Source organism: Pelodiscus sinensis, chromosome 31 (assembly GCF_049634645.1).
Source record: "Pelodiscus sinensis isolate JC-2024 chromosome 31, ASM4963464v1, whole genome shotgun sequence".
Taxonomy (NCBI): domain Eukaryota; kingdom Metazoa; phylum Chordata; order Testudines; family Trionychidae; genus Pelodiscus; species Pelodiscus sinensis.
In genome coordinates this window covers 13,565,271-13,592,363 of record NC_134741.1, presented here as the reverse complement: position 1 = coordinate 13,592,363, position 27,093 = coordinate 13,565,271, and the positions used below count along the sequence as shown (strand labels likewise).

At 52.4% G+C, this 27,093-nt stretch overlaps 1 protein-coding gene and 1 non-coding gene across 8 annotated transcripts in view; one reads left to right on the top strand and one right to left on the bottom strand.

Moving 5' to 3' along the window:
- Positions 1-24,722, top strand: part of LOC142818177 (uncharacterized) — a 29,286-nt gene extending 4,564 nt beyond the window's left edge. For 2 of the 7 annotated variants that reach the window (XM_075912386.1, XM_075912387.1), the window contains exons 5-12: positions 66-88; positions 787-902; positions 1,477-1,536; positions 3,176-3,376; positions 6,649-6,708; positions 8,996-9,112; positions 9,417-10,422; positions 11,642-12,082. In XM_075912386.1, coding sequence (XP_075768501.1) covers positions 66-88; positions 787-902; positions 1,477-1,536; positions 3,176-3,376; positions 6,649-6,708; positions 8,996-9,112; positions 9,417-10,422; positions 11,642-11,723 — 1,665 coding nt within the window. In that variant the 3' untranslated portion in view covers positions 11,724-12,082. Of the gene's footprint in view, positions 1-65; positions 89-786; positions 903-1,476; positions 1,537-3,175; positions 3,377-6,648; positions 6,709-8,995; positions 9,113-9,416; positions 11,447-11,641; positions 12,083-15,029 lie in introns of those variants that run through there. The other 5 variants (XR_012898201.1, XM_075912391.1, XM_075912389.1 and 2 more) reach the window with 5 other exon arrangements.
- Positions 24,723-26,529: 1,807 nt separating this feature from the next.
- Positions 26,530-26,612, bottom strand: TRNAL-UAA (transfer RNA leucine (anticodon UAA)). Its single transcript has one exon. It is a non-coding gene; the product is annotated as a tRNA-Leu (tRNA).
- Between the last annotated feature and the right edge of the window lie 481 nt (positions 26,613-27,093).

Here is a 27,093-nt window from a genome sequence, read left to right as displayed (position 1 = left end):
CCTTCCGTGGGGTCCCCTGTGTGTGTCCAATGGCACTGAGATGTTTTTCCTTCTGTTTTCTCTAGGGCGTCAGATGCACCTTGCGTGGGTACGTGGCTTTCGCTCCCCCTCACAGCACAGCGCAGGGCAAAAGCTTGGAGCTGATGTTGGCACCACATCTCCCCAGGGCTCTGCAGCCAGATGTTGGATACAAATGTCTCTGACTCATATAATTCTGAGGGTCTCACCCTGGCACAGCAGACTCTGGAATTCTTTATTCAGGGGCACAATCTGTCATCAAGTGTTTCCTAAAGCTGTCACCTTCCTGGGGACTGGCTGTCTCAGGACTGTGGGGCTGGAACACGGGTCTGTCACTGCTGGGCACTGGGCACGTTCAGCCCAGGGCAGCAGGGATCAAGAGTCTGTCCCACCCGAGGGCTGTTTGGAGATCTGTGTGAAAGCTGCTGGAAAGGGGGCAGCTGGTGTCTCTGCCTAGTTCCCAGTGAGCAGATTTCTACAGCCCTTAAGGTGCTGAGAAACAGGAGGTTCCCAGGTGGAGGCCAAGGAGTGAGTTGACCATGGAGACTCAATTCCACTTTTGTTCCCCAGCTGGTCTCTCCAGGCCAGAGATGAAGAACAGCAATGGGACCTTTCAGGGGAAGGTTGCATGGATATGAGCTGTTTTGCCCCTACTCTCAGGCTGGGAGAATTGGAGGAATTCTAACTCCAGACCTGTTAGATCTGAGACTCACTCTCCAGAACTTATCAGTAAATTAAATAAAATCACATTAAATTGTTTCTGTCCAGATGTGAGATGGGGCAGTTCCAGCTGCCAGAGGAGATTTGTCCTGAAGTAGAAGAACAAGTCAGCAGTTTCTCCCAGAAAACCATTGCGCTGTCGGAAACTCTGAGGCAGTTCAAAGGTACCTAGAAGGGATGGAGGAGGGGAAAGTGACTCAAGTATCTGAGACAATTGAATCTGGTTTCTAAAGCCAGCCTTCCCCTGCCTCTATTCCCGCATGGAGATTGACGGCCCCATCATGCTGCTCTCCTTGGAGACACTGAGCAAACAGACCCAACTGCTTGCAGATAGAGCCAGGGGTTTGTAAACTCTGAACTTCCTGTTCATGTCAAAGGTATCAAACTGGCTAAAGTTACTGTGATGACAACGCCTTCCACCACCACAGCTTTAGATTATGACAAGAAGCAGTAAGTGACTGAGAGAAACGAAGTGGGAAGGGACGAGGAGAGAAAAGTAAATCTCACTTACAGCTTGTCTCTCCTGAGATGGATGTGAGGCTGCAGGGATGTTGGCTCCATTGCTGGGAGGTGCCTGAGTGAGAGGGGAAACAGAAGGTTTCAGACCTTTTCATATTAAACACCTGAGTGTGTCCCAGTCTGGTCTCGGATACAATTGGAATGCAGAGTTCATAGCGGGGACATTGTTATAAAGAGGAGAGCCTGGAATCTCACCTCTCTTATCCCTTCCCCCTCCAGACACTCTGCCCTCGGCACTGGAGAGAACAAGAGGAAAATCCTTGGGAGCTTTCAGACAAGGTGAGTTTGCAGTTGCTGATTCTTTAAATGATGAGATAATTCCAGTGAAAATATCTTCGTGGGATTGTCTTTAAGATTACCAACCAGATGCAGGGACCATGGCATGCCCATCCCTAAATCTCACCCACTTATCAGTGAGGAGCCCCAGGGGCACTGGATTTGGGGACCTGCAGACACTTTGAGAAACACTGGTCTGTGGGGTGTGATGCTAAAAGGGTGAAGTTAAAGCACACAACGGACGGCACCTTCAGGCTCAGATTTCACTGCTCAGTCCATTTCAATCTGGGGTTGGTTTCAAACAATAAATAGGCTGAGCTGACTGGCTTCCACTCTCATCAGTTTTTTCATGGCAAGAAACTGCTGGATTCCCAAGGGCTCTTCAGTTTAGTGCAGGCCTGGGCCGAATCCAGCCTGCCAAGCCATTGGATTCGGCCCATGAATGCTGGGGGAGCCAATGGGCTAGTTCTTTGCTTGACATGCCCCATCTGCAAGCCACTCACAAAGCAACTGTGAGCCCGGAGGGGAGGGGGGAGACTTCAGGCGCTGCTTCCACCCCCAGGGCCGTCCCATTGGCTGATTTCTGGCCAGAAACAAAGCACCACACTCCCTCCCCTCTGGCTCTTAATTATTCACACGTGCACATGGCCCTGCAGCATGTGCAAGGGTCAGGCAGGCTCCCTGCCTGCCTGAGAGAAGTGCTTGGCTGCTGGCTAGGAGTCACTCAGGTAAGTCTCCTAGCAGAGCTTGTCTCTGGTACCCCAACCTTTTCTTCCCCTTCTAATCTCTGCCCCCCAGTCCACATACCCAAACATTCTGTCCTCTTCTTGCAAATATAAATACAGGAGGTTCTCAGTGGTCAGAAACCCCCAGCCTCTTATTTGTCCATTCAGCCACTTCTCTATATTAAAATTACTTTAAATATCTAATGAGTCCAGGCTAATCCAGTGCCCAAGGTCACACCTGCCTCCTTCACCCAAACTCCCACTCCCCTCTCTCCCTCTTGCATCCCAAACCCTTACCCCAAGCTTCCTTCTGGATTTGGGATCTAATGTGTGATGTTTATGGAATAGCTAGTGTAGAAGCTGTAGAAACCATTTTATATTTAGCTAGAAGCCATCTTGTATAACAGAGACCATTTCAGCTTTTTGCTTTTGCACGTAGACCAGAGTGAACTTTCTATCACCCGATGTGCCAGGCCAAGACAGATGTGCTATTGGAATGTGTTAATTGGACTGGTTTAGACAGGAGAGGTACTCCCTCGTACCTGTCCGCCATCTTGTTGATAAGGCTTTATTTTCCTAGCTTAATTGATGATTTCTGTAATTGGATGCCCTGACGTCAGGCTGTTTGGTCAAGGGTATAAAGATACTAGGATCGATTGTATTAAGCAGCCTTACTGGGCCCGACTGCTGGGACCACGTTTGTCTCACTTTGCTTTACTGATCAATAAAGCTATCAGTTGTTGGCCGCCTAAACAGAGAGGAGCGTGTTTTTGCTTTGACACTAGACTCAAACTTTTGCCCACAATGGCAGAGTCTAGCATATGTGTCACCAGGGACAGAGTCTGGGCAGAATGGGGATGTAGAAAGGAATAAAGCCCCTTCTGAAATGTCTCTAATCGCCCTTCTCCCCCTTCTAGGCTGCAGAACAGCCATGTCTGTCTCCAGTACAGCCAATGGCCTGCAAAGCCAGGGACAGGAAATGGCTGTGGAGGAGCCAGTGAGCTTTGAGGAGGTGGCACTGTGTTTCTCTGAGGAGGAATGGGCTCTGCTGGACCCGGGCCAGAGAGCCCTCTACAGGGATGTGATGCAGGAGAATTGTGAAGCTGTGAGCTGGCTGGGTAAGGATTCCTGTCTCCTCGGGTATCAGAAGCTGGGTGGGCTGTGGAGTAGCTGGGTTGAGTTGGGTTCAGGCCTTCAGTGTCCTCTGCCCTCCAGTGTCAGGAGTAACTGCTCCAGTAATCCTGGCTCCTGTGTGAGTGACTGTCCCCTCCACGCCCCCTCCCAGGGGAAGCAGGTTCAGGGACATATCATTGGTGCTGCTCTTCCCACAGCCAAGGTCTCACTGTTCTTCCCGTGTTGTGCCTTGGCTGGAGGTGTGAATGGAAGGGGCCAGACAAGATCAGTAGGTGGTTCTGGGTCTGGCTGCTGTTAGTTCCTGTGGTGTACTCTTGTGCCGCACTGGCAGAGCGTGCGGCTTGTCCATGCCCCTCGGTTCAGGGTTGCTGTTGAAAGACACTGGCTCCGTTGAGGGCTAAGGCTCTGAGCCGGGTTTATTTTTGGAGGAGCAGGGTGCTAGTGTCCCAGCTTCCTGGGCACAGGTACAATGAGACTTGTTGCACCTCGACAAGGGTACCAGCTCAGTCAGCAACCAGAATGCTGCACCTCAATATGAGGCAGCTGAAAGGGGAGGCTCAGAGCTATGGGTGGGAGCTGATGCGGCAGGGGCCTGACATCAAGTTCCAGCGAGCCGGATGATATAGGCAGAGAGGCAGGCTATAGGGCAGCCTTGACCTCCCGGGGGACATGTTGTGTCAGCAGTGCTGTATATCCTGGGCAAGCACCCTGAGGTCCACCCAGTCCAGCCAGCCATTGTCCAGGAGATCTTGGCTTTGGTGACACCAGCCAAGACCAGCCTTGGGGGACCCAAGGAACCTCCACCCCCTGTGCCACACGCTTGGGGTGAGCATGGAGAGTTGAGGCTGGAGAGCTCCACCCTTGGTCCATGGGGCAGTTCTGGTGGCAGAGCCCTGCTTTCAGGAGTTAAGGAGATCTCTGTGGCTCTCAGAGATTTCAGAGGAGACATCTCGGAGGGAGCACAGCCAGCTGCTGGTGGTATCAGAAAACTGGGCAGAAGGGGAGGCAGATGAATCCCCGGGTCCACTTTCATAGTCTTGTGGTCTGACCTTGACTTGCCCCTTTTCATTCTGCCACTGCCTGTTAGTTCTTCGTCTGTCTTTCCCTTTCCTTAGCAACCCCTCTGGCTGCCAGCGGAATGGGCCTTCTGCTGTGTTGGGCACTAGAAGGGTTTGGGGAATGCAGGGAGCCCAGGGCCCGCTGGCAAGTTCCCAGCAAGCTGCTGCTGAGATCCCTGCTGCTCTGTGGGGCACAGAGAGATGCCCATAGGATTGTTGGGTTTGCTGCTGCTGAAGCGCCTGCTGATGGGAGCAGCCAATGCCGAGGGCAGCTCTGGAACCGTGGTGGGCTGCTGCTGCAGTTGCTGCTTTTCCGGGTGGCCCCATCTTTGCTGGGCTGCTCTGCTGCTGCTGTTCTTTCAGCACCTTCTTCCTTCCAGCCAGTGTTCCCGCTAAGGCAACGGTTCCCAACCTCTCACACCGGGAACCACCAAACCCAGTCACAAACCGCTAACATTGTATTTGCATGTCCGTAATGCAAGTAATGAATATGCAAATAGTTACCAGTCCTGAACAGATCTGAGTTTGCAGATATCAACATTAAAAGAAATTACAAAAAAAAATTAACTTTTGGCTGCTGAGTGGGGCAGCCCCTCCCTCAGGGGCAACTGGTGCCTGAAGATGGAGGGCGCGAAGAGGGGCACCCACAGCGGCAGGAGGCATGGGGGGCCCTCCGTTTTGAAACTTTAGACATTTTGTTGAGGCATAGGAGCTGGTGTCCCCAAGTGCTACCAGCATTCAGCTATGCCCTTCCCCCTCCTGCCCCATGTTGAGGGAGCTGCCATAGTATCTTCCCCCATCTCCTTCTGTACAAGCCCTGCCTTGTATCTCTCCCTTCCCCAGCCAGGCTGCTCTTGCTCCCCCAGATCCCCCCAGCCTCCCCTCCCTGCATTCCCCTTTCCTTTCTTGTGACTCCCTCCCCGAGTTTCCCTGCATTGCACCTCTGCTTCCATCTGTCCCATGTCCCTCCCTGAATTCCCCAACCTCCCTTCAGTGCCTCCTGCATCTCACACATCCCTGTTCCCCTTCAGCCCACTTATCTGCACCTGTCCCTCTTCAGCCCTTCCTGCCCTCCCTCCCATGGCTAGCTCCCCTCTCCCCCGCCTTCACACCCTGGCATTGTAACCCCCGCTGCTGGGAGCAGCCTGGGAACAAACTCTTCCCCTGCAACACTGGGACCCTGTTCCCGGAGGGACAGGTGAGGGGTCTGTGACCTGTCTGCAAGTGCTGCCTGACCTGGGGCAGGGGCTGGCAGGGCTGGGGGTGCTGCCCTGGGAGTGACTCCAGGGCACAGCTTTCTGAATACTACTAGCCCTGTGGGAGATTCCCCCTCCTGGCTGCAGCCTGAGCTGTGGGGTCCAGCAGCGCCATCACCCCTTCTTCCGCCCTCCCCTTCCCCACAGACCTCAGGGATCTGGCATTTGTCTGGCCCCGGAGTCTCAGCAAGGAGAGGCCATGCGTCACTTCCTGCTGCCTGGCCAGAACCAGGGATCGCTTCCTCTTGCTCCTGCTGCTGGGTCCGATTGAGCAACGGGCTCCTAGACTCCTGCCGAGTCCTAACACAACACCCAGCCATGTGCCTGGGCAGTGTGTTGTGGCCCAGCAGTTCATGGCCCAATGGTCCGCAGAGTGGCAGTTGGGAACCGCTGCTCTAAGGTGCCTGCCTGCGCGGCTGCACATGAAGTGAATGGCCACAGACCCAATGAGTGGAGCCATGCCAGGGGGTGTTTCCACTAATGAGGTGTCTCCTGGACCCTGCAGAGGATGTGGAAGATGGTCATGTGATGGGGAAATAGGGAGTGAGTGGGGTAGCTTGGGAGAATAGGGGTGGGGTGGCAGGGTCAGTGGGATGAGGGGGCTGTTGGGAGTATCCCAGCACCAGCTGGGCTGCAGCTGCTGGTGTTTGCTAGAGCCTGGATACTCTCTTCTCTGCTCAGACTAGGCAGGGGGGAGCAGGCTACATCGGGTGGGGTGCCAAGAGCAAGGTCAGTCCAAGCTCAGCTTCCCTTTTCTTGTTGAGGCAACTGTGAGGCTGGGGTGAGGAGCTCATGTTAATTTCCTCCTAATTGTCGATGTTATTCCTGGCATAGCTCACACCTTGTCATTATGTGATGGGGAAGAGGAATGCGGTGCCCCACTATTTTCCACTGCTAGAATTATAGAGCAAGCCCCAAGCTCTGATTTCTCTGCCATTCTAGGCCAATGGGCGTGTCACCTCCTATTAGCAGGGACAGAGGAAGCGCTTGCATCTGACCAAGGTGAGTTTCAGTTGGCAGCTGGTGGACATGTGGCTTGTTTGATGGGAGGGAGACCGATCTGGTGCAGAGAGCTAAGGGATTCTACCTGAACAGATCTTGATGCAGGATCTGACTTGGATTGGTGGGTTTGTTAATTGTAAAGCCTTTAGGCTGACTTGGCGGAGCCGTGTCTTCCTAGTGTCTAGGGGAGGGTGAATACTTTTAAAAGTGCAGAGGAGGCTGCAATGAAGCCATAACAAGCTGAGGATCAGGATTTAAACTGCTGGCAAGTCCACCCAGTGAACAAATTGAATAAACATCCTCTGGGCACAGAGAACCCACTTCAGCAGCAGGGTGCGCACAGCCCGCCTCTGTGACAGAAGTTGCATGCTGCCCACAGGCTCTGCCAGCTCATTGGAATGCCCAGGGCAAGGACATCCCAGAACATGCAGTAGAGCTGCCTGAATCAGCCATTGGACCCTGCATATGGGCTCAGTACAATATACAAGAGTGAGAGGAAGCTCTAGCCAGTGTCAGGCCCCATGCTGATCACCAGGCCTGCCTCCCGCAGGGCCACTCAGAGATTGGTCAGTTTGGAGAGAAATGGCTGGTGGAGAAAACTCTTGCCCTTTGTCTCATCTTCCCTGGAGCCATAAGTGCAGCGCTCCCCCTTTCTGGGAGACACATGACTTTTTTCTCTTCCTCTTCTCCAAAGCACACCAGCAGCAGCAGCAAAAACACATTCCTTCAAGTGCTTTGATTCATCACTAGACCAAAGCTCATGAGCTCAGTGTTCATCCAGGACCCAGAATTCTTCCCATTTCCCCCAGCACTCACTACGAAGGTAGACCCAATCAAGTCATGGAGTTTGAAAGATATGTGGCTCCCAATCCTGATCAGGCAATGAGACAGCCAGGCCTTGGCCACGTACACTCAGCCACTATTGCTGATAGGCTTAAAAAGTGGCCTTCTAGCTTCCTCAGACAGGCAGGGCAGGTCACAGGAAGCCTGGCCCACTCCTTAGGTGGCAGAAATGCTGGGCAGGTGCAGCTGCAGGGCCATGCTCTGTGGAGTTGGGGCACAGATTCTGGGGACACCCTGAGATCAGCACTGACCTCCCCCCACTCTATGCAATTAGCAGCAGGGTCCCTCCTGGGAGCAGCTGCAGGACAGTGCATGGTGGGGGACGGGTGCCTGAGCACATGCTGCTAGCTGTGCACGCTCTGCTGATCTGTTGGGCAGCACGTGTACATAGCTCACGGGTCGCACAGGTGGAGGGGACTCATGGTTCCAAGCAAAGCCCCCAGCACAGTGAGTAGCAACGCACAGAGGCCAGAGGGAGTTTAGTATCACATGCGCTGGTCACGTGCCCTTGCTTGCTCTGATGAGCCATGGTGGCATTGCCCACCGCCTGCTTGAAAAGTCCATGGGAAAGTCTGTCCGGTGGGGATGAGTTTTCCAGGGCCTGCGTGTTTTGTGGATGGACCATCCCTCTGAATGCTCCTCTCACAGTGCGTTGGCTGGACTGTGTGGAAACTACATTTTAGGGATTTCCACAGCAGTGACTATATTTGAAATATGGGTGCATGATCAATATTCATAACTTGAGGTACAACAATGATGTCCACATGCAGACAGGATAATCACAATCATCCCATCAGAACGTTCCCATCAACACTGCACATGAGACACAATTACACTCCTAAGCACCACTCCTCTCTCCCCGTTGCTCCCAGTGGCCAGAGTTCTGGCAAATGGGAGCAGCAGGGGAACCCTACAGGTGAGTGTTTTCCAGCTGGGGGGGGGGGAGGAGTGGCAGGGGGAGAGGAAGTAATGGAGCCAGTTGCTTCTGTAAGTCATATTCTGCCTACAGGGCTGGCTTTCCCTCTCCCCCATAGTGGGAAGCTGGTGCTGGTGTGTCAACCTTGGAGGGGGGCGCTCAGAGCCATAGCGCTAGTACTGAATTCACCTGAAGGCTCAGAGGCAAGTTGTAATCCTGCAGGCCACCTGCAAGATGGTCATAGACCACGAGTGGTCCATGGACCACACTTTGAGAATCACTGCCCTCAAGGGTGCAGCAGAACGGTCATCTCCCCCAGGGAATCAGCTGGGCCATTCCTCAGGCAGGGGAGGATGCACCTTTACTGCAGGTGAGATCTTGTACTTCCGGGATCTTGTACCACCCAGAGCCCAGTCTGAAAGGTGGGGAAGGAGCCTCTCTGGGTGATGACTCAGATCCTGGGGCTGGAAGCAGTAATAGCAAAGATCTTAATGAACAAGATCAACTCTTGTGTAATTGCACCTCAAGCAGGATTTCCAGTCTCCGAAGCTCATGTGATTTCTTGGGAGGAGCGAGGAGAGGAGCTGCAGATCCCTGATCTCCAGGGCTGTGAAGAAGGGGAGATCATCAGTGACACCCACACAGGTGAGAAATCAGCTAAACTGACTCAGAAACCAATTTCTGTGTCCTCATAGCAGGTGTCCGTTGTGTATTTTCATCAGGTCTCTTTGACCCTTCAGCCTGTCTTCCACTCTAGTCAGGGGGAAGGGAAAGGTTGGGCTCTCTCCTTTGGGAAAGGGTTATGGCAAAGGAGGATGGGCTCAGCTCATGCTTATTGACCATTCTAGGATGATTTGGGCGTGTTCCCCCTTTTCTATTCCCTGTTCCGAGTTTTGTTTTCAGCTCAGCACAGGGAATGACTCCTGTCTGGATTCTCTCTCTGTCCCAGCAGATGATGGGATGCTGAATGAGAACAATGAGGAGAGTCTTCAGCAGCAAGCACTAGAGGAAATGACTCCACATGTAATGTTATTGGCAAGATCTGAAGGGCGTGTTTCCCAGAAACCTGAGCAGGGAGAGATCTGTAAGAGTCAGCATAGCCTAGACAGGCAGCAGGGAAACCATCCAGAGAAGGGACAGGGTAAATCTCGTCACAGGAGCAGAGGAGTGATAAAGATAGAAACCATTCAACAGAAAATCTCCCATGAACAAGCCCCCTCCACATACAATGACTATGCCACTCTTGTTGAACATCAGAGAATCCACAGAGAGAAACCCTTCATCTGCTCTGACTGCGGGAAAAGCTTCCTTTGGAAATCACATCTTAATCAACATGGAAGAATCCACACAGGAGAGAAACCTTTCAGCTGCTCTGACTGTGGGAAGACCTTCAGTAGGAACTCAACTCTTATTACACATAAGAGTGTCCACACCGAGGAAAAACCCTTTTATTGCTCTGAATGTGGGAAAAGCTTTAGTAGGAGATCAAATCTTTCTAGACATCGGAGAACCCACACAACAGAGCCATGTTTCAGCTCCTCTGGCTGTGGGGAAAGCTTCAGGGAGAGATCAGACCTTGTTAGGCACAGAGGAATCCGCACAGGGGAGAAACCCTTCAGCTGCTCTGACTGTGGGAAAAGCTTCACTTGGAAATTACATCTTAATCTACATAGGAGAATGCACACAGGGGAGAAATCCTTCATTTGCTCTGACTGTGGGAAAAGCTTCATTTGGAAATCACATCTTACAGCACATAGGAGAATGCACACAGGAGAAAAACCCTTCAGCTGCTCTGACTGTGGGAAAAGCTTCAGTGGGCATTCACATCTTATTAATCATGTGAGAATCCACACAGGAGAGAAACCTTTCAGTTGCTCTGACTGTGGGAGAAGCTTCAGGAGGAACTCACATCTTGTTACACATAGAAGAATCCACACAGGAGAGAAACCCTTCAGGTACCCTGACTTTGGGATGTTTCAGTAGGCGCTCATATCTTCTTACACATAGGAGAATCCACTGTGGAAAGAAACCATTTGATTTCTCTGAGGGTATGTCTACACTACAAAGTTAGTTCAAAATAACGGACGTTAGTTTGAACTAACTTTCATAGGCGCTACACTAGCTCTCCGTTAGTTCGAACTTAATTCGAACTAACGGAGCGCTTAGTTCGAACTAGGTAAACCTCATTTTACGAGGATTAAGCCTAGTTCAAACTAGCTAGTTCAAATTAAGGGCTGTGTAGACCCTTAATTCGAACTAGTGGGAGGCTAATGCTTCCCAGATTTCCCTGGTGGCCACTCTGGCCAACACCAGGGAAACTCTATTGCCCCACTCCCAGCCCTGGAGCCCTTAAAGGACCATGGGCTGGCTACACAGTTTGTGCCAGTTGCAAGGCTGCCGGCACCCGTGCCAGCACACCCTGCACCTGCCACACCATGAGCCAGCCACCTGAGGACACCCAGCCCTCCAGTGCTCCCCAGGACCAGCCTGGCGGCTCCCAGGAGCCTGCCCGGGGGCGTAAAAGCCGGGCGCCCTCTTGGTCAAGTGCGGAGATCGTGGACCTCATCGAGGTTTGGGGGGAAGCCTCCAATGTCCACAATCTCCGCACTAGCCACAGAAACACGGCCGTCTACAGCCGCATGGCTGCCAGCCTGGCCGCCAGGGGCCACAAGCACAGCTGGGAGCAGGTGCGCTGCAAGATCAAAGATCTGCGGCAGTCCTACTCCCGGGCCTGCCAGCCAGGGGCCGATCCGGAGGCCTGCCCCCACTTCCATGCCCTGGACCGCCTCCTTGGGGCTCATGCCGTCCCTGCCCCCTGGGACGTGATAGACCCCAGGGCAGAGGGCCCACTCCAGGAGACTGAGGAGGAGGGCTCTGAGAGCCAGGAGCCTGCCGCCAGCCTGCCCAGGACCTGGGACCCCCGAGGCACCCCACAGAGATGCTCGCCTGTGTCGTCCGAGGCCGGGGAGGCGTCCACCTGTGAGTACCATCATGCTCCCCTTATGTGTACGGGGGGCTGGGGCGAGAGGGAGCCCCGGGACCGTGCGCTTGGTCCTTTCCCACCACGCAGCAGCAGCTGGGGATCCTGCAGGGGCCCTGGCCTTGCAGAGGGGAGCTGGGTTTCACACACCTGGGCCCCTGGGGTAATTGACCGCTGGTCTTGTTGCACCACAGCTGCAGCACCTGGGCCTGCAGGGTGCACCACACCGCCTGCAGCAGCTGCCTGTGCCTGGGCAAGCAGGAGAGCCAGGAATGAGGAGGAGTACCAGAGGCGGCACCTCCGGTTCCTGGATCACCAGCTCTGCACCCAGGACCACTGGGTCCAGGAGGACCTGAGGCTGTGCCGGAGGAATTTGGAGGCCCTGGAGGAGCAGGGCCGTGCCCTGCGAGGCCACCTCCAGAGCCTGCTCGACTGCTTCCCATTTCCTCCTGCTCCTGCTCCCCCTGCTCCTCCTGCTCTCCCTGCTCCCCCTCCTGTTCCCGCTCCTGCTTCCTCCACACCCCCCGTCCCTCCTGCCCCCCCTCCACAACCATTTCCCACCGACGCCCCCGGACCCGCAGTGTGGCGAGACGGGAGAGGCAGCCGGACTCCCACCCCTGAGCTTTCCTTTTCCTTCCTCCCTTCCCTCCCCTTCCAGCTCCCTTGTCCCAGGTTTCCCCCTCCTCTCTCCCTCCCTCATTCCTCCCTTCCCCCACCCCAGTTCTGTAAAATAAACATACGTTTTTGGTTGAAAAACAGGTGTCTTTATTTTACAGTAGGTAGGGAGGGGAAAGGGGAAGGGGGTTAGGGTGGAAGAAGGCCCCAGTGGGGCATGCAAGGGAGAGGTCAGTCCTCCTCCTCCACCAGGAAGCTCTCCCGCAGTGCTCCCCGGATCCGGACGGCTCCCCGCTGGGCTTCCTGGATGGCGGCAGTGCGGGGCTGACCATAGTGTCCAGCCATGCGATCAGCCTCAGCCATCCAGGCTGGCAGGAAAGCCTCCCCCTTTCGCTCACACAAATTGTGGAGCACACAACATGCTGCCACCACGGGAGGGATGTTGTGCTCAGCCAGGTCCAGACGGGTGAGGAGGTATTGAAAGTGGGCTTTCAGTCGCCTGAAGGCCCCCTCCACCACGATGTGGGCCCTGGTCAGCCTGGCATTGAAGGCTTGGCGGGAGGGATTGAGGTGCCCCGTGTACGGCTTCATCAGCCACAGCTGCAGTGGGTAGGTGGCATCCCCCTCCAGGCACACGGGCATGTCCACGTCCCTGACCCTGATGTGGCGGTCGGGGAAGAAGGTCCCGTCCTGCAGCCGCTGGCACACGGAGGAGTTGCGGTACACCCGGGCGTCGTGTGCTTTGCCGGACCAGCCCACATTAATGTCTGTGAACTGTCCCCAGTGGTCACACACGGCCTGCAGGATCACGGAAAAGTACCCCTTGCGGTTGACATACCAGGACGCGTGGTGTTCCGGGGCACGGATGGGGATGTGCGTCCCATCGATGGCCCCCCCGCGGTTGGGGAAGCCGAGGGCGCCGAAGCCCCAGATGACGGCATCTGGGTCGGTGAGGCGGACCACCCTGCGGAGCAGCACCCGGTTGATGGCCTTGACCACCTGCGGAGAGAGACACAGCAAAGCGTGAATCAGTGGGGCGCCCGGGTGGCTGGGAGCGTTTGTGCCCTGGCAGTGCCCTGCGCCCCACTCCTGGTAGCAACCCCCCTGGCGGTGTGTAGTATGGCCAGGACAGCCCGACCCCTCTGGTGTGGGGCGCTTTCGCCTCCTCCCGCCCCCCCTTTGTCTCTGGGGCGGCCCATCCCCTCCTCGCAGCCCCTCTCCCCCCCGGCTCGGTGGCCGACGAGTGCCATACCTGCATGAGCACCGCTCCGACGGTGGATCTCCCCACGCCGAACTGGTTCCCGACGGATTGGTAGCTGTCCGGTGTGGAGAGCTTCCAGAGGGCGATGGCCACCCGCTTCTGGAGGGGGATGGCAGGCCTCATACGAGTGTCCCTTCTTTGCAGGGCAGGGGTGAGCCACTCGCAGAGCTCCAGGAAGGTGTCCCTCTTCATCCTGAAGTTCTGGGTCCACTGTCGGTCCTCCCAGCGCTCCAGGATGATGCGGTCCCACCAGTCGGTGCTAGTGTCCAGACGCCAGACGCGGCGGGGCACGCCGGTGCCGAGGCGCCACCGCGGCTCCTCCACGGCCCCCAGGGCGGCCAGGCTGAGAGGCAGGGGGCTTACGTGCACCAGGTGGTGCCAGGCAGCCTCGAGCCATTGGTGGCAGGCTTGCAGCAGCAAGTCCAGAAAGTGCACCAGAAGGTGCAGGGCGAGCTGTGGCTCCATGTTGCCACCTGCAGCGGCCCCCCCGAAGGGAAGCACCAACACAGACGGGCACAGAGATCGACGCTTTGCTGTCCCTCAGCGAGGTTGGCAAGCAAGCAGGAACTGCTGAGAACCGGCTGTCCAGGGGGGTCCCTTTAAGCTCGAGCCTCAGATAGCCTCAGACAGCAGCCACACAAAGCAACTACAGACTTGATGCCCTGCCAGAACCGGTTTCAGCTGCCCTTTAATGCGCCCCCTGCGTCCAATCAGTGTGGACGCGCTAGTTCGAATTAGCAAAACGCTAAGTCGAACTAGTTTTTAGTTCTATATGTGTTAGTTCGAATTAGCTTAGTTCGAATTAACTAATTCGAACTAAGTTAGTTCGAATTAGCGCCGTAGTGTAGACGTACCCTAACAGTATGTAGCTGGAGTTGGCTTTCTTCAGTTTGTCCATGTCCCCACAGCAGGAAGCCAAAGGGCTCAAATAGCAGAAGTACTGGAAGCTGGTGGGGGTGCCCTCAGGGTTTGATTTAGTGAGTCTTAGTTTGACTCATCAAGTTCTGGTTTACCTCAAACCACACAGGCATCCTCTCGGCTCCAGCTTGCCTCACTAAATTTTGCACAAACTGCAGGTGCAGGTATTGGTGGTATAATGGTGAGCATAGTTGATTTCCTAGCACTTGACCTGGGGTCAATTCTTAACCAATACAATGTGGGCTGGGAGCAGCAACACTTCCTAGGGAGATTTTACTTTAACCCTCCAAAATGGGCACAATTGTGTCCAGTAACCGAGGGTTGCCTTGCACTGCTCTTCGTCCTCTCCGAAAGAAAAGAAGTACTTGATCTTAGCCAAACGGCCAAGAAGCAACGCTTTACAGCAAAAAACATGGGGACAGCTCTTGGGCTGGATCCCCAGGCCATGCAGAGCATCTTGCAGCCACTTCCCCGCCTCTTCCTTTGCCGCTCTTGAACTTAGCCCAAGAGCTGAGAAGTTGTACTCTCCAACCCAAAAACCTCTGGTACTCATCTCTCCCCAGCTTCTTCCTGACCTGTTTTCTAGGTGGGAGCTTCTAGGAAGCAGCATTCCTGATTGCAGGGTGGGTCTGGGTACCTACAGCCTTTGAATCCATATGAGATATGATCCCAGGGGAACCATCTCCTGGAGCGTCTCCCTGTCCCATAAAGCTCAGGGCAGGGGAACAGGGCAAGTGTCTGCATAGTGCCAATGTGTGTAACACATGGCAATGTTTCTCCTTTGCCAGAGAGGAAGCTGGATCATTTCCGTGAGGCCAATACCAGTAAGGCAGGGTCTGGAGAGGTGAAGCAGTTGATTGGAACAATCAAGGAGAGTAGAGCATCAACTAGCCAAGAGCCTCAGGCACAAAGCAGAACTTTGACTCCTGCAAGCTGAGTTCATACCTTCTGGTGAGGTGTTGGTTTGTGCAAATCTTTCAGAATTGGTCGTCTTGCCCCACTTGCTCAATTCCACTTTGTGCTTCTTGACTTTTTCAATCTAAGGACTTTGAACAAGTATTTTGAAGCGCTGCACCAGTGGCACAATGGGTCAGCATGCAGCACTTATAAATCAGTACGTGTATGAGACATACTGAGGTTGTGAGTTCAAACCTCTCCTGAAGCAGTAGTTTTTAGTCCCTGCTGGGCTGTCCCCTTGCAGTGAACACTGGTTGAGCTGGGATTCCACTTCAGAGGTTGGGATCAGTGAAATTTCCTGGTTCACGTATTATGGCCTCATCAAAGCAATTGCTGGATGGCTAGGATCCAAGGCCAACTAGCACAGATCCAGAGATGTCCTTATTCCTCTTTATTCGACTCTGGTGAGGCCACATCTGGAGTATTGTGTCCAGTTCTGGGCCCCCCACTACAAAAAGGATGTGGGCGCATTGGAGAGGGTCCAGTGGAGGGCAACCAAAATGATTAGGGGGGTGGAGCATATGACTTATGAGGAGAAGCTGAAGGAGTTGGGTCTGTTTAGTCTGCAGAAGCGAAGAGTGAGGGGGGATTTGATAGCAGCCTTCAACTTCCTGAAGGGAGGTTCCAAAGAGGATGGAGAAAGGCTGTTCTCAGTAGTGACAGATGGCAGAACAAGGAGCAATGGTCTCAAGTTGAGGTGAGAGGTCCAGGTTGGATATTAGGAAAAACTATCTCACTAGGAGGATAGTGAAGCACTGGAATGGGTTACCTAGGGAAGTAATGGAGTCTCCACTCTTAGAGGTGTTTAAGTCTCGGCTTGACAAAGCCCTGATCGGGTTTATTTAGTTGGGATTGGTCCTGCCTAGAGCAAGGGGCTGGAATTGATGACCTACTGAGGTCTCTTCCAGCTCTATGGTTCTATGATTCTATGAGAGTGGGTTGGACCCTTGATCCTCTTTCTGTCAGGGTCTTGTTACCCATCTTCCCTCCCCCATCAGCAACAGCAGCTCCTTTCAGCCACTGGGTCAGCTCAGGAAAAGAGGTGGGAAATGGGACAAAGCATCAAGACAAGCTGAGCGAGGCAGGAAAATTCTGATCTCTGCATGTCCTCTGTGTGAAGGAGTTTGGTTTGTGTTTGGTTTAATTGTTCTATTTCATTAACATGTAATGTTATGAGGGTGTGTAGGTCAGTAATTGGGGCCAGTAAATGGAGTCAGTGACCTGTGACCTAGAGATCCATGTTGGATTCCCTCAGGCACTGGCTGCTCAGAGACTGGTCGGAACCAGATTTTCCCTCCAAACGGCATGAGGATTCCATTCGGCTTTATAAGGGCCGAGTTACCTCATCCTCAGGGCTGCCTGCCCCCTAGTGGCAGCAGGTCCCTCTGCTCTGCCCTCTGACAAGGAGGGACAATTTCAGCAGCACCTGAGGGGGAGGGGAAGGGGATTTTACCATCCTCACCTACCCCCAAATCTTGCCTGTGCCACCAACAGCCTGCGACTCCCCTTCATCCACCTGTCTGGGACAGGACATTGTGGGACACCCCAGGGCTCCTCCCCAAAGGCCCCAAATCAGCCCAAGGGGAGAAAGTCCTGAGCACCCCCCTCTCCGAAGTGCCACTGCCAAGTCCTCAGGAGAGAGGGCCCAGCACTCGGGTTATTCTTACCATTTTAACACACTGAGACACAGGGTTTGATTTGGTGGGTCTGGGCTTCAAGCCCCTGTTTGCACTGCCAGTGTCACCAGCACCTTATATCTCCATCAGGTTATCTCCCCATGTCTCCCTCTGCTTGATGGAGCCTGGCAGAGAGGCAGGATCTGTGGATTTTGACCAACACTCTGGTGAGGAGCTAAGAAACAGGCATTTTAACTGCTCCCTTCCTCAATGTCCTCTGAGCTAGAATTCCAGCTTCATAAGCTAATTGTAAGGGTAAGTTTAGTGTCAATCATTGCTTTAGGTCAGCCTTGAACTCAAATCCACAACGCTTCTTTTCAGAGCATTGCCTTACAAGTATTGTTTGCCAAACAGCTGAGCTATTGATGCTAGCTCAAAGCATTTGCAAGTATTTGAGTAAGAACAGCCATTCTTGCACAAGACGCCTGCAGTGTAGACTTAGAACGTTTTTCAAGAGGCATTTACGTCTACACTGCAGGCTTCTTGCACAAGAACGTCCATTCTTGTGCAAATACTTGCATGGTATGTGAGTTCTTGCACAACTAAATTTACAGTACAGCATCGGAAAAGAGGTCTACTTACGCAAGACCTTCGACGCTCCATACAAGGAAGAAGCCCTCTTGTGCAAGTGCCCTTAAGTCCCAATAAATGAGCCAGAACCAATCCTGTGTATGGGGAATTGTTCTGCTATGTCTACACTGCCCTGTCTTGTACAAGAACATATGCAAATGAGGTGTGATGAATATTGCCATGCCTCACTGGCATACTTAATGAGCTGCCATTTTTGAACAAGGGGCTTTTGCATATGAAGGAGCTGTCCAATGCAGTCCTAGGTGTGGGCACACTCTTTCAGTTGTTTAGCCCTGCAAGATAATCAACTACTGATATGTAAAAACAACTCATGTTAGGCTGCAAAAGTAATCTGGGGTGTGGTTATGTAAATCCAGCTCAACCAGCACTATAGGCCTGATGGAGGGTCAGTTGTTGGACTGGAATGTTGTGTATTGGAACTAATTTGCGGAGTCACAAATCTTTTTATCCCTAAACGTAGGAATTGTAAAATATGACACTAGTGCTTGCAGGAGAAAAACTGTCATTGAAAAAAATCTGGAATGGACGAGCCTTCCCCTTCCAGACTCAAGTGGAGTGGACTTGGAGGGGAAAGGAGCTTGAACTAGCATGCCATATGTCTTTCAGGCATGAGCTGTAAGACTGTTCAACCTGTCTCCCCCTTCTCCTGTTCTAAGTATAGATGTAAAACAGATTCTGTAATGAGTCTTTGTTATTTCAAAATATTATTCCAGTGGGGGCTGGAATCTTTTGGCCAGCCTAGGTGGGGGCCAAAGAGCTGAAATCACTGAGGAAACTGACAAAGAGCTGAAATCACTGGGTTTGGCCCAGAGCCAGACCCATTGTAGAAGCAGCAGCTGGCAAGAGCAAACGACCAGCAGTGTGGCTGGCAAGAGTAGGTGACTGGCAGGGTGGCTGGTGGGAGTGGACAGTGGGCGGCTGGTAGGGGCAACAGCAAGTAGCTGGTAGGAGCACCCAGTAGGAACAGCGGCAGGCGGCCAGCAGGGTGGCTGGTGGGAGTGGCCAATAGGAACAGTGGCAAGAGGCCAATGGAGTGGGTGAGATGCCTCCTATGTCCACCGTCCCTAAGAGTGGGAGGTGAGCTCTGAAAATCACCTCTGAATTCTTTTTTGCCCTCAGCCAAGGGCAGCAACTGCGGCCAACCAGACTGTGCTCCTGCCAACCTGGGCTCAGTTCTGTCAGCAACCTGCCCAGCCGCCACCATGCCAGGGGCTGCAGATATGTCTGACCAGCCAATGGGGGGGAAATGTGTCTTTGGGGGAGAGAACACCTGTCCCTCCTGCCAGCTTTACATGTGGCCCCAATGTCCTAATGGACAAGGGCCTCTAGAGCCTGGCATTGTAGGTTCAAGTTCCCTCTGGGGTGTAGATCTGTAAAACTGTGCCTTTTTTTCACCATGGCTACGTCTAGACTGGCATGATTTTCCGCAAATGCTTTTAACAGAAAAGTTTTTCCGTTAAAAGCATTTGCAGAAAAGAGCATCTATATTGGCACGGACGCTTTTCTGCAAAAGCACTTTTTGCGGAAAAGCATCCATGCCAATCTAGACGCCGTTTTGCGCAAGAAAGCCCCAATCGCCATTTTCGCGATCGGGGCTTTTTTGCGCAAAACAATACCGCATTGTCTACACTGGCCCTCTTGCACAAAAGCAAGAGGGCTTTTGCACGAATGGGAGCAGCATAGTATTTCCGCAAGAACACTGACAATCTTACATGAGATCGTCAGTGTTCTTGCAGAAATTCAAGCGGCCAGTGTAGACAGCTGGCAAGTTTTTCCGCAATGCTTTTGCGGAAAAACTTGCCAGTCTAGACGCAGCCTACGTGAACCCAGAAGTGCCACGTCCCATAGGACAGCAAGGCTATGTCTACACTAGCAGGTTCTTACACAAGAACATCTTGTGCAAAGATTCTTGTGCAAGAACGCATACACACTGCCATATGCTTTAGCGCTAGAACATCCATGGCAATGTGGACACTTTCTTGCACAATAAACCCCTGCAGCACGTACACACTGCCCTCTTGTGCAAGAAGGCCTCTCTTACCATGCCATACTGTAAATCTTCTTGCACAAGAGTCAGTGGGAAGTGTGGATGCTCTGCAGATTCTTACACAAGTACAGCTGTTCTTGCACAAGAACCCACCAGTGTAGACATAGCACAGGTGTTCCTTCTGATGGACCAGCAGCATTCTACTCTGGGCCAGGTACTTTGTTGCCCTAGGAAGGGGTGTGGCCAAAATCCAGGCCTCACTGTGAGCAGAAACCCTATTGGATTTCAAGTCCAACACCTTAACCACTCAGCCATCACAGTTGTGAGCACCACTGAGTCAAGGAAACTGGTAAATAATCCCAGTGTGCAGGCCTAACATCACCAGCCACAGAATTCACACAGCAAACCATTTGAACAGTCATGCAGAGGAGTCCTGGCTGTTCTGGTCTTGGTCTGTCTTGGAGGTGATCTCTTCTTTAAGGTCTTCCCTCCTCCTTCTTAGTCTTCTTTCCCTTTTCCTTCTTCTTCCTCTTCTCTTTTCCCTTTTCCTTCTTCTTTCTGGTCTCCTTCTTGGATCCCAGTTTATATAGAGAAACTCATGTACTGCTTAGTTCTACCTTAACCAATTATTTTAGTATAATTTCACTAACCAATCATAACATACTGTAACAGAATTAGCTAACCAATCATACCCCACCACCTTAGTTGATTTACACCTAGCAAAATTATTTATCCAGCAGACAGAAACAGATCCAAACTAGACTATTACATAGACAAACAATAGGAAAGGGAGGACAATAATCACAGAATGCTGATTGCACAACCACAACTATTGGTAAATAGTTTCTTGCCAGACAAAATGGTGTTTAGCTAAGTTTTCTCTACCCACCTTGAGATCTGTTTCTTACCTGGTGACAGTGGGTGCCACTAGGATAAGATGCCTTCTCACAGCCTAGTGTGACACTATTTAAATATCCTTTTGCTGGAATGCAAACATGTGACTCCAGGCTTTACAGCTAATTGCTACTGCTCTTCAGTCTGGCTGCAGAAGAAGGCTTTAGTTTAGGCCTACCAAATAGTTACAGGCTTTCCAATAGAGCTACCAAAAAACACCTTGTTACAGAGGACCTTTCCAGGCCAAAGATAGCAGGACTCACAAGCACATACGAAGCTGGTGTCATTTAGATGGAATGTGACTATGCTTTACAGCTAATTGCTGCCACTCTTCAGTGTGGCTGCAGAAGAAGGCTTTAGTTTAGGCCTACCAAATAGCTACAGGCCTTCCAATAGGGCTACAGAAATACTATATTGTTAGAGAACCTTTCTGTGCATAAGATAGCAGGACCCACAAGTACAGTCAACACAACTGCGAAGGGACTACACCCAAGGCAATAGCTCCATAACCAATATATGTGGAGGCAAAGAACCTTAGCCTAGAGCCAGTGCAGGGAGTAGAACAGGTTTACTTTTCTCAGAAGCAGGGAACCCACATTCTCTGAGGCCTGGTCCTGAGACTCCCTCCCTTTAGCACCAGGGGGCAATAGGCAGAGCCTGGTAACTGCTGGGACCAAATATGAGGGCATCAGGGGAAGCAGCAAGATTCAGCTCCCTGCATCTCTAGCCAGGCTGGTAGGGTCCATGGCCCCAGCACATCCCAGACTCCTGCTGAGCCAGCCAGACAAGCTGGCTAGTGGGCATTAGACATGCAGCAGGAGGCACATAATTCTCTTTCCACCAGCCTGAGGAAAAGGAAGCCAAAGCACATGAAGTAGGAGGGTTTTGCAGTAACCAGCCCAGGCAGATCCTGCTGAGACTCAGGAAAAATCCCTGGCCTGCAATCGTTAGTGACACAAAATAAAAATAATTCACCAGCTCAGACCTGATTTCTAAACCCCCAAACAAGGGAAATAATAAAACCTGATGGACTAGGTAGACTTTTCCCTACTTACACATTTCTAGAAGTCCAATCCTGAGCAAGCCAAGACTGCGTGGCCTAAAGGGTAAGGTGTCTGACTTTGGATCAGAAGACAGGGTTCGAGTCCCTTCGCAGTTGCATTTACCTGACTTTATCTGTGTTTGTGGGTCTTGCTGCCTTTGGCCTCCAAAGGTCCTAAGTGTGACGTAGTGGGGGAACCTGGCTGGTATCTATGCTGCTGGCTCTGGGGTAACCCCCACTGGCTGCCGTGGGTACCACGACCCAGCAAAACAGGATGAGTCACTATGCAAACCAGTATGGCCAGACACCCCCCATGGAGAGGAACAAAGGAAGGTGGAATGCTGCCCTGGCTGGGGGGAGGGCTGGAAGAAGGTTAGTTAGTTGCTGTCTGAGAGCATGGAGGAGACAGCCTAGGGAAAGGGGCTGGAGTTTAGGGGCCCAGTCTCCCCCATCTCAAGGGGGCCTGAGGCATCCTAGCCCAGCTCTGTGACCAGATTCCATCTGTGCTGTGCTGTATCCTGGAGAGGCAATAAACTTCCTCTATTCCACCGGCTGGTGCAGTCTGTTTGTGCCATTTCGGAGTGCAGAAGACGGGGGACCCCCAACGCGCCGTCACACTAAGTAACAAGATGGTTTTTCTGTAACCCTATTGGAAGTCCTATAGCAGGGGTGGCCAATCTGTCAGAGATGAAGAGCCATGTAGCTGGGCAAGAGAGTTGTTGAGCAAAAAAAAAAAACCCCACAAGGCTGCATTAGTGGAAAATAGGTGCCATACACTAACCTGGGGTATCGTATCATCACAAAAAAAGCCCTGGGAAGGGGTGAGAGGTGCAAGCTCTGAGAGGGTGTTTGGATACAAGAGAGAAGTCGAGAAGAGGATGCTGGCTCAGGGAGGAGCCTCCTGGTTGCAGAGAGTTGGGGTCAGGTGGAGGGTTAGGGCTGTGGCTGTGAGGGTGCAGGAGTTTGGGCTAGGGTGAATGAGGGACTTGGAGCAGGGAGTATGATGAGCTCAGGACACAGATTTGCAGTGTGTGGATGGTGCAGGAATGTTGTGGCAGAAGACTGCGGATATGGGGGTGCAGGAGCTTGGGGATGTGAGAGTCTCAGGGGGGTTCAATGTATGAAGGGCTCAGGTTTGCAGTGAGGGGGGCTGCAGGGGGGCTGCAGCAGTGTTATGATATGATGCTGCAGCTAGATGGAGGCTTGGCCCCAATTGGAGCCTTTTTGGATTCATTTTTAAATAAAATATTATGTCAAACACAAAGGCTACATCTACATTGGAATGATCTTGCGCAAATACTCTTTAAGGCAAGAGTTCTTACGTTAAAAAAAATTTGCACAAGAGAACGTCTACACTGGCATGTGCCTTTGCACAAGAGATGTGCTTTTGCGCAAGAGCAACCGTGCCAGTGTAGACGCTCTCTTGCGCAAGAAAGCGCCGATGGCCATTTTAACCATCGGGCTTTCTTGTGCAAGAAATTCATGTTGCCTGTCTCCATTGGCCTCTTGCACAAGTAGAGTTGTGCAAGAGGGCTTATTTCTGAGTGGGAGCATCATAGTTCTTGTGCAAGAAGCACTGATTTCACACATTAGAACGTCGGTGTTCTTGCGCAAGAACTTGTGGCCAGTGGAGACAGGCAGCAAGTTTTTGCGCAAAAGGAGCTGTTTTTGTGCAAAATCATGCTAGTGTAGATGTAGCCAAAATGTTTCAGCATTGTCTTTATGAGAGGGATGGGAAACGTCTTTTGAGTCAGGGGTCAGTGTCCCACAGAAAAGTCAATCAAGGTGACACAAGTGAGATGCCAAAGAACAACTCCTCTCCCAAGCCTCACTAACGTGGCCTCAACTGTGCTGGTGGGGGCAGGGTACATGTGTGTGGGGGGGAGGCTGGCCAGGGGGAGGGGATAGATACAGCTGGGGCCAGTACCTGGGGATCCTGGGTTTTGAGAAGAGTGCTGGCTGCACTCTTCCCTTCCCCCAGGCACCCCCCTCTAACCCAATACCTCTCTGTGGTGCACACAGCACTAGCCCAGCGCACAGTCAGGTCAGCCCAAGATCCGTTTGCTGAGTTTTGTTGTTGAAGGAGACAACACAAAACTGGCTCCAGCCCCCACTCAGTAACCTGGGAAAATGACCCACCAGGCCTTGGCCCCTCAGAGAGGCAACAATTCTCCACTGCCCAGGGCAGAGCCTCCCTCTTACACAGTCATGGAGCCTGCTCCCCCTGGTTCTGCCTCCCCCCTTCACTCAGCTCTCACTGCCAGGGAGGGGCCTCACTGCTAGTCAGTGTTCCCGTTCCAGGAGCAGGGTGAGTTTAGTCTCATGCATCAATATTGAGGTTGTGTGAGTCTGTTCGGGGGTGAGCTCCTGAGGCACCTGCCAGTTACTAACAATATCTTAGCTACACATTATAGGAGAAAGACACTAACCCAAGGGATAATTAACACTGGGCTGTGGCTAGTCTCTGCCTCCCCAAGGGCCAATAGGGAACAGATGGGGGACAAGGCATAGGGCAGATCCAAGGGGCTGGCTAAGTCCAGTGTGAGAAGCACATGGAAAAAGACCCAGAAACACAAGAAAACATCATGAAGACATCAGAAACAGGACCGGAGGGCTACTCCATTCCCATTTCTAGAAGCACTGGGTTCCTCACAGCTTGCATCATTCCACTTTGCTAAAGCACAGCTGCATGAGCCAGCACCCAGTCATCCAAAAAATAGCCAATCAGCATGTGCACTTGGACAGCCAGCTCTTCAGTGAGCAGCAGAACACATGGGCCCATTGCTCTACAGCCGAGCTCCCCAGCTGATCTCCCTGGGCTGTGGCTGACCAGCCTGCACTTCTGCTAGTGACCGGCCCAGCCACCTCCCTGTCGGGGGCTGCAAACATGTCTGCTGGGGTAGAGAGAAGGGATGTGTCTGCTGAGCCAATGTGAGGGGTGTGCCTTTGGGACAGAGAATTTCTGTCCCTCCTCCTCTATTCTTGTCCGGCCCCAGTGGCCTGATGGACAAGGCATTGGTTTCTGGAGCCAGGGATTGTGGGGTCAAGTCCCACCTGGGCTGTAGAACTGTGGTCTTCTGAGCTTTTGCTAGGATGGTCTGGCTTGCTTTTCACCACGGGAACTGAGTAAAGAAGTGCCATGTCCCATGGGGCAGCAGTTGTCTAGTCCCACCAGCACCAGGGCTATGTCTACACTCTCAGCTTCTTGAGTAATATGCAAATGAGGCTAAGTGTGGAATATTGCTGAGCCTCATTTGCATTGCTAATAAGCTGCTGTTTTTGCAGAAGGTGCTCTTGCACCAGAAGGAGCTGTCTTCACTGCCCCTTCTTGTGCAACAAAAGCCCTCTTGCGCAATGCTGTTCTTCCTGAAAATAATTGGTGTAACGGCATTGTGCGAGAGGGGGTTTTGTTGCGCATGAAGGGGCAGTGTAGATAGCTCCTTCTGGCGCAAGAGCCTCTTCTGCAAATATGGTGGTTCAGTAGCTATGCAAATGAGGCTCGGCGATATTCCATGTTTAGCCTCATTTGCTTATTACTCGTGCAAGAAGCCACGAGTGTAGACATAGCCCAGGAGTGACTCAGACAAAGCAAGGTGGCTATAGCAGAGCAGGATCTATCTGGTGACAAAGCAGAGGCTGAGGAGGGGCAGCTCTGGCAGAGGCTTAGTAGGAGCAAGGGGAGAGCTACTTTGAGCTGGCCCTTTTACAGAATGCACCAGGCCCTGAGCATGGGGATAACATGGAGAAAGTTCCCTCAGCAATGGGATGGGGGGGGCAGGCTGGGCTAGGAAGGTGCCATTCTCCCTGCTCTTGCCCCCAGACAACATGACTGCTAGGCCTGGGTGCAGTCAGCAGGACAGACTGGCAGTTGTGGCAGGAGACCCCACTGACTGCGGGGGGGGGGGGGGAGACAGCCCCACCGCAGGCACAAGGCTGGGCCAGCACGTGTGGGGAGGCATTCGACCGTGTTTCCCTGCTGACATGGAGCTGGGTTGCCAGGTGTCTGGTTTTGAACCAGACAGTCCGGTATTTGAGCTTTGTGTTCAGGAAACAAACTGAGAAAATAGAAATGTCTGGTATTTTCTAAATAATAATAATACTAATAATGTAGATTGTGATGTAATGTCAAGTGTGTCCGGTATCTTTGTTGAAACCATCTGGCAACCCTACATGGAGCCCAGGTGATAGGACACCTCCTAGTACTCACCCTCACATGACTTCTCACAGCCCCCAGCCGCCCCCTCCATAGAGCAGGCAGGAGAGGATGGTTACCCCCAACTGACAGAGGGAGGGACAAAGCCTGAGAAAGGCAAAGGACCATGTCTGACATCACACAGCCAGTCTGGGCAATGCTGGGAACAGGACCCAGATGCCCTGATGCTGAAATTCACCCTCAGTCTGGAGTTTCACACCCTGACTGATCAGAATAAAGTGTCTCAAAGGAGCTACAGCCCCACAGCCCAGCCTAGGGATGGCTCAGCCAGTCATTTAGAAGCACTGGGACACAGAGAGACTCAGGAGCTGCTCAGAGACAACCACCGGCGAGAAGCAGAACAATTCCCCAAGCAGTTAATTGGTTCTGGCTCATTTACTGGGACTTAAGGAGAACAACAAAGTCCTGAGTCTCCTCCCTGGGACTTGCTTCCAGTTCAGCCAATCTGACTCTAATCACAGAGCACTAGAACTGGCAGGGACCTTCAGAGCTGGGCTATGTCTACACTGGCAGCTTCTTGTGCAAGTTTGGCCGTTCTTGCGCAAGAATCCACAGAGCGTCCACACTGCCTGCCTGCTCTTGGGCAAGGAAATTTACAGTACGGCGTAGTAAGAGAGGGTTTCTTGCGCAAGAGCTATGCTCTTTTTTAACAGGTGTAAACCCTCTTGTGCAAGAGCTCCTGTGCAAGAGGGCAGTGTGGACGCTTGGCAGGGATTTCTTGTGCAAGAGTGGCCATCAGAGCTTTCTTGCGCAAGAGTGTCCACACTGCCATGGATGCTCTTGCGCAAAAGCACAGCTCACACATGGCAGTGTGGACATTTTCTTGCACAAGAAACTGCCAGTGTAGACATAGCCATGAAGTCCAGTCCCCTGCCCTCAAAGCAGGACAAAGCGCCATGCAGCTAGATGTCTCTCCAAAACAGGAAAGTACCAGGAGTGTGGTTTGAACCCACACAGACAACCATCTATTGGAATTTAAGTCCAACTCTTTAACCACTCAGCTATCCTGGTGACATTGAAAAAAAAAGGAAACACGTGAAAGTTTTCTCCCCAAACAGCCCAGGGACTTGTTCTCAGAGCATCTGCCCATCCCATCTCTGTGCCAGGGTTTCCCACCACAAGGGCGAAAGATCTGCCCTCCCCCCAACAGCGAGAAAGGAAGCAGGGGAAAGGGAAACCAAACAAGACAAAACCCAGCATCCCCAGGGATTCTGAGGAACAAAGACCTGGTGGGAAAAATACCATCCCCCCTTCACCCCAGCCTTTTTTTATACCATGGATGACTAAACCCATTTGCAAACTTTTGCCAGACTGGTAACATTATATTTACATATCTGTATAAACATTATGTAAATAACAAATATGCAAATATGAAAATAAACTGTTACTAGTCCCTAACAGATCAGTGTTTGCAGATATCTACACCAAAAAAAATCACAGAAGAAATTCACCTCAGGCTGCTGGAGGGGGCAGGTCCTCCCCCAGGGACCAC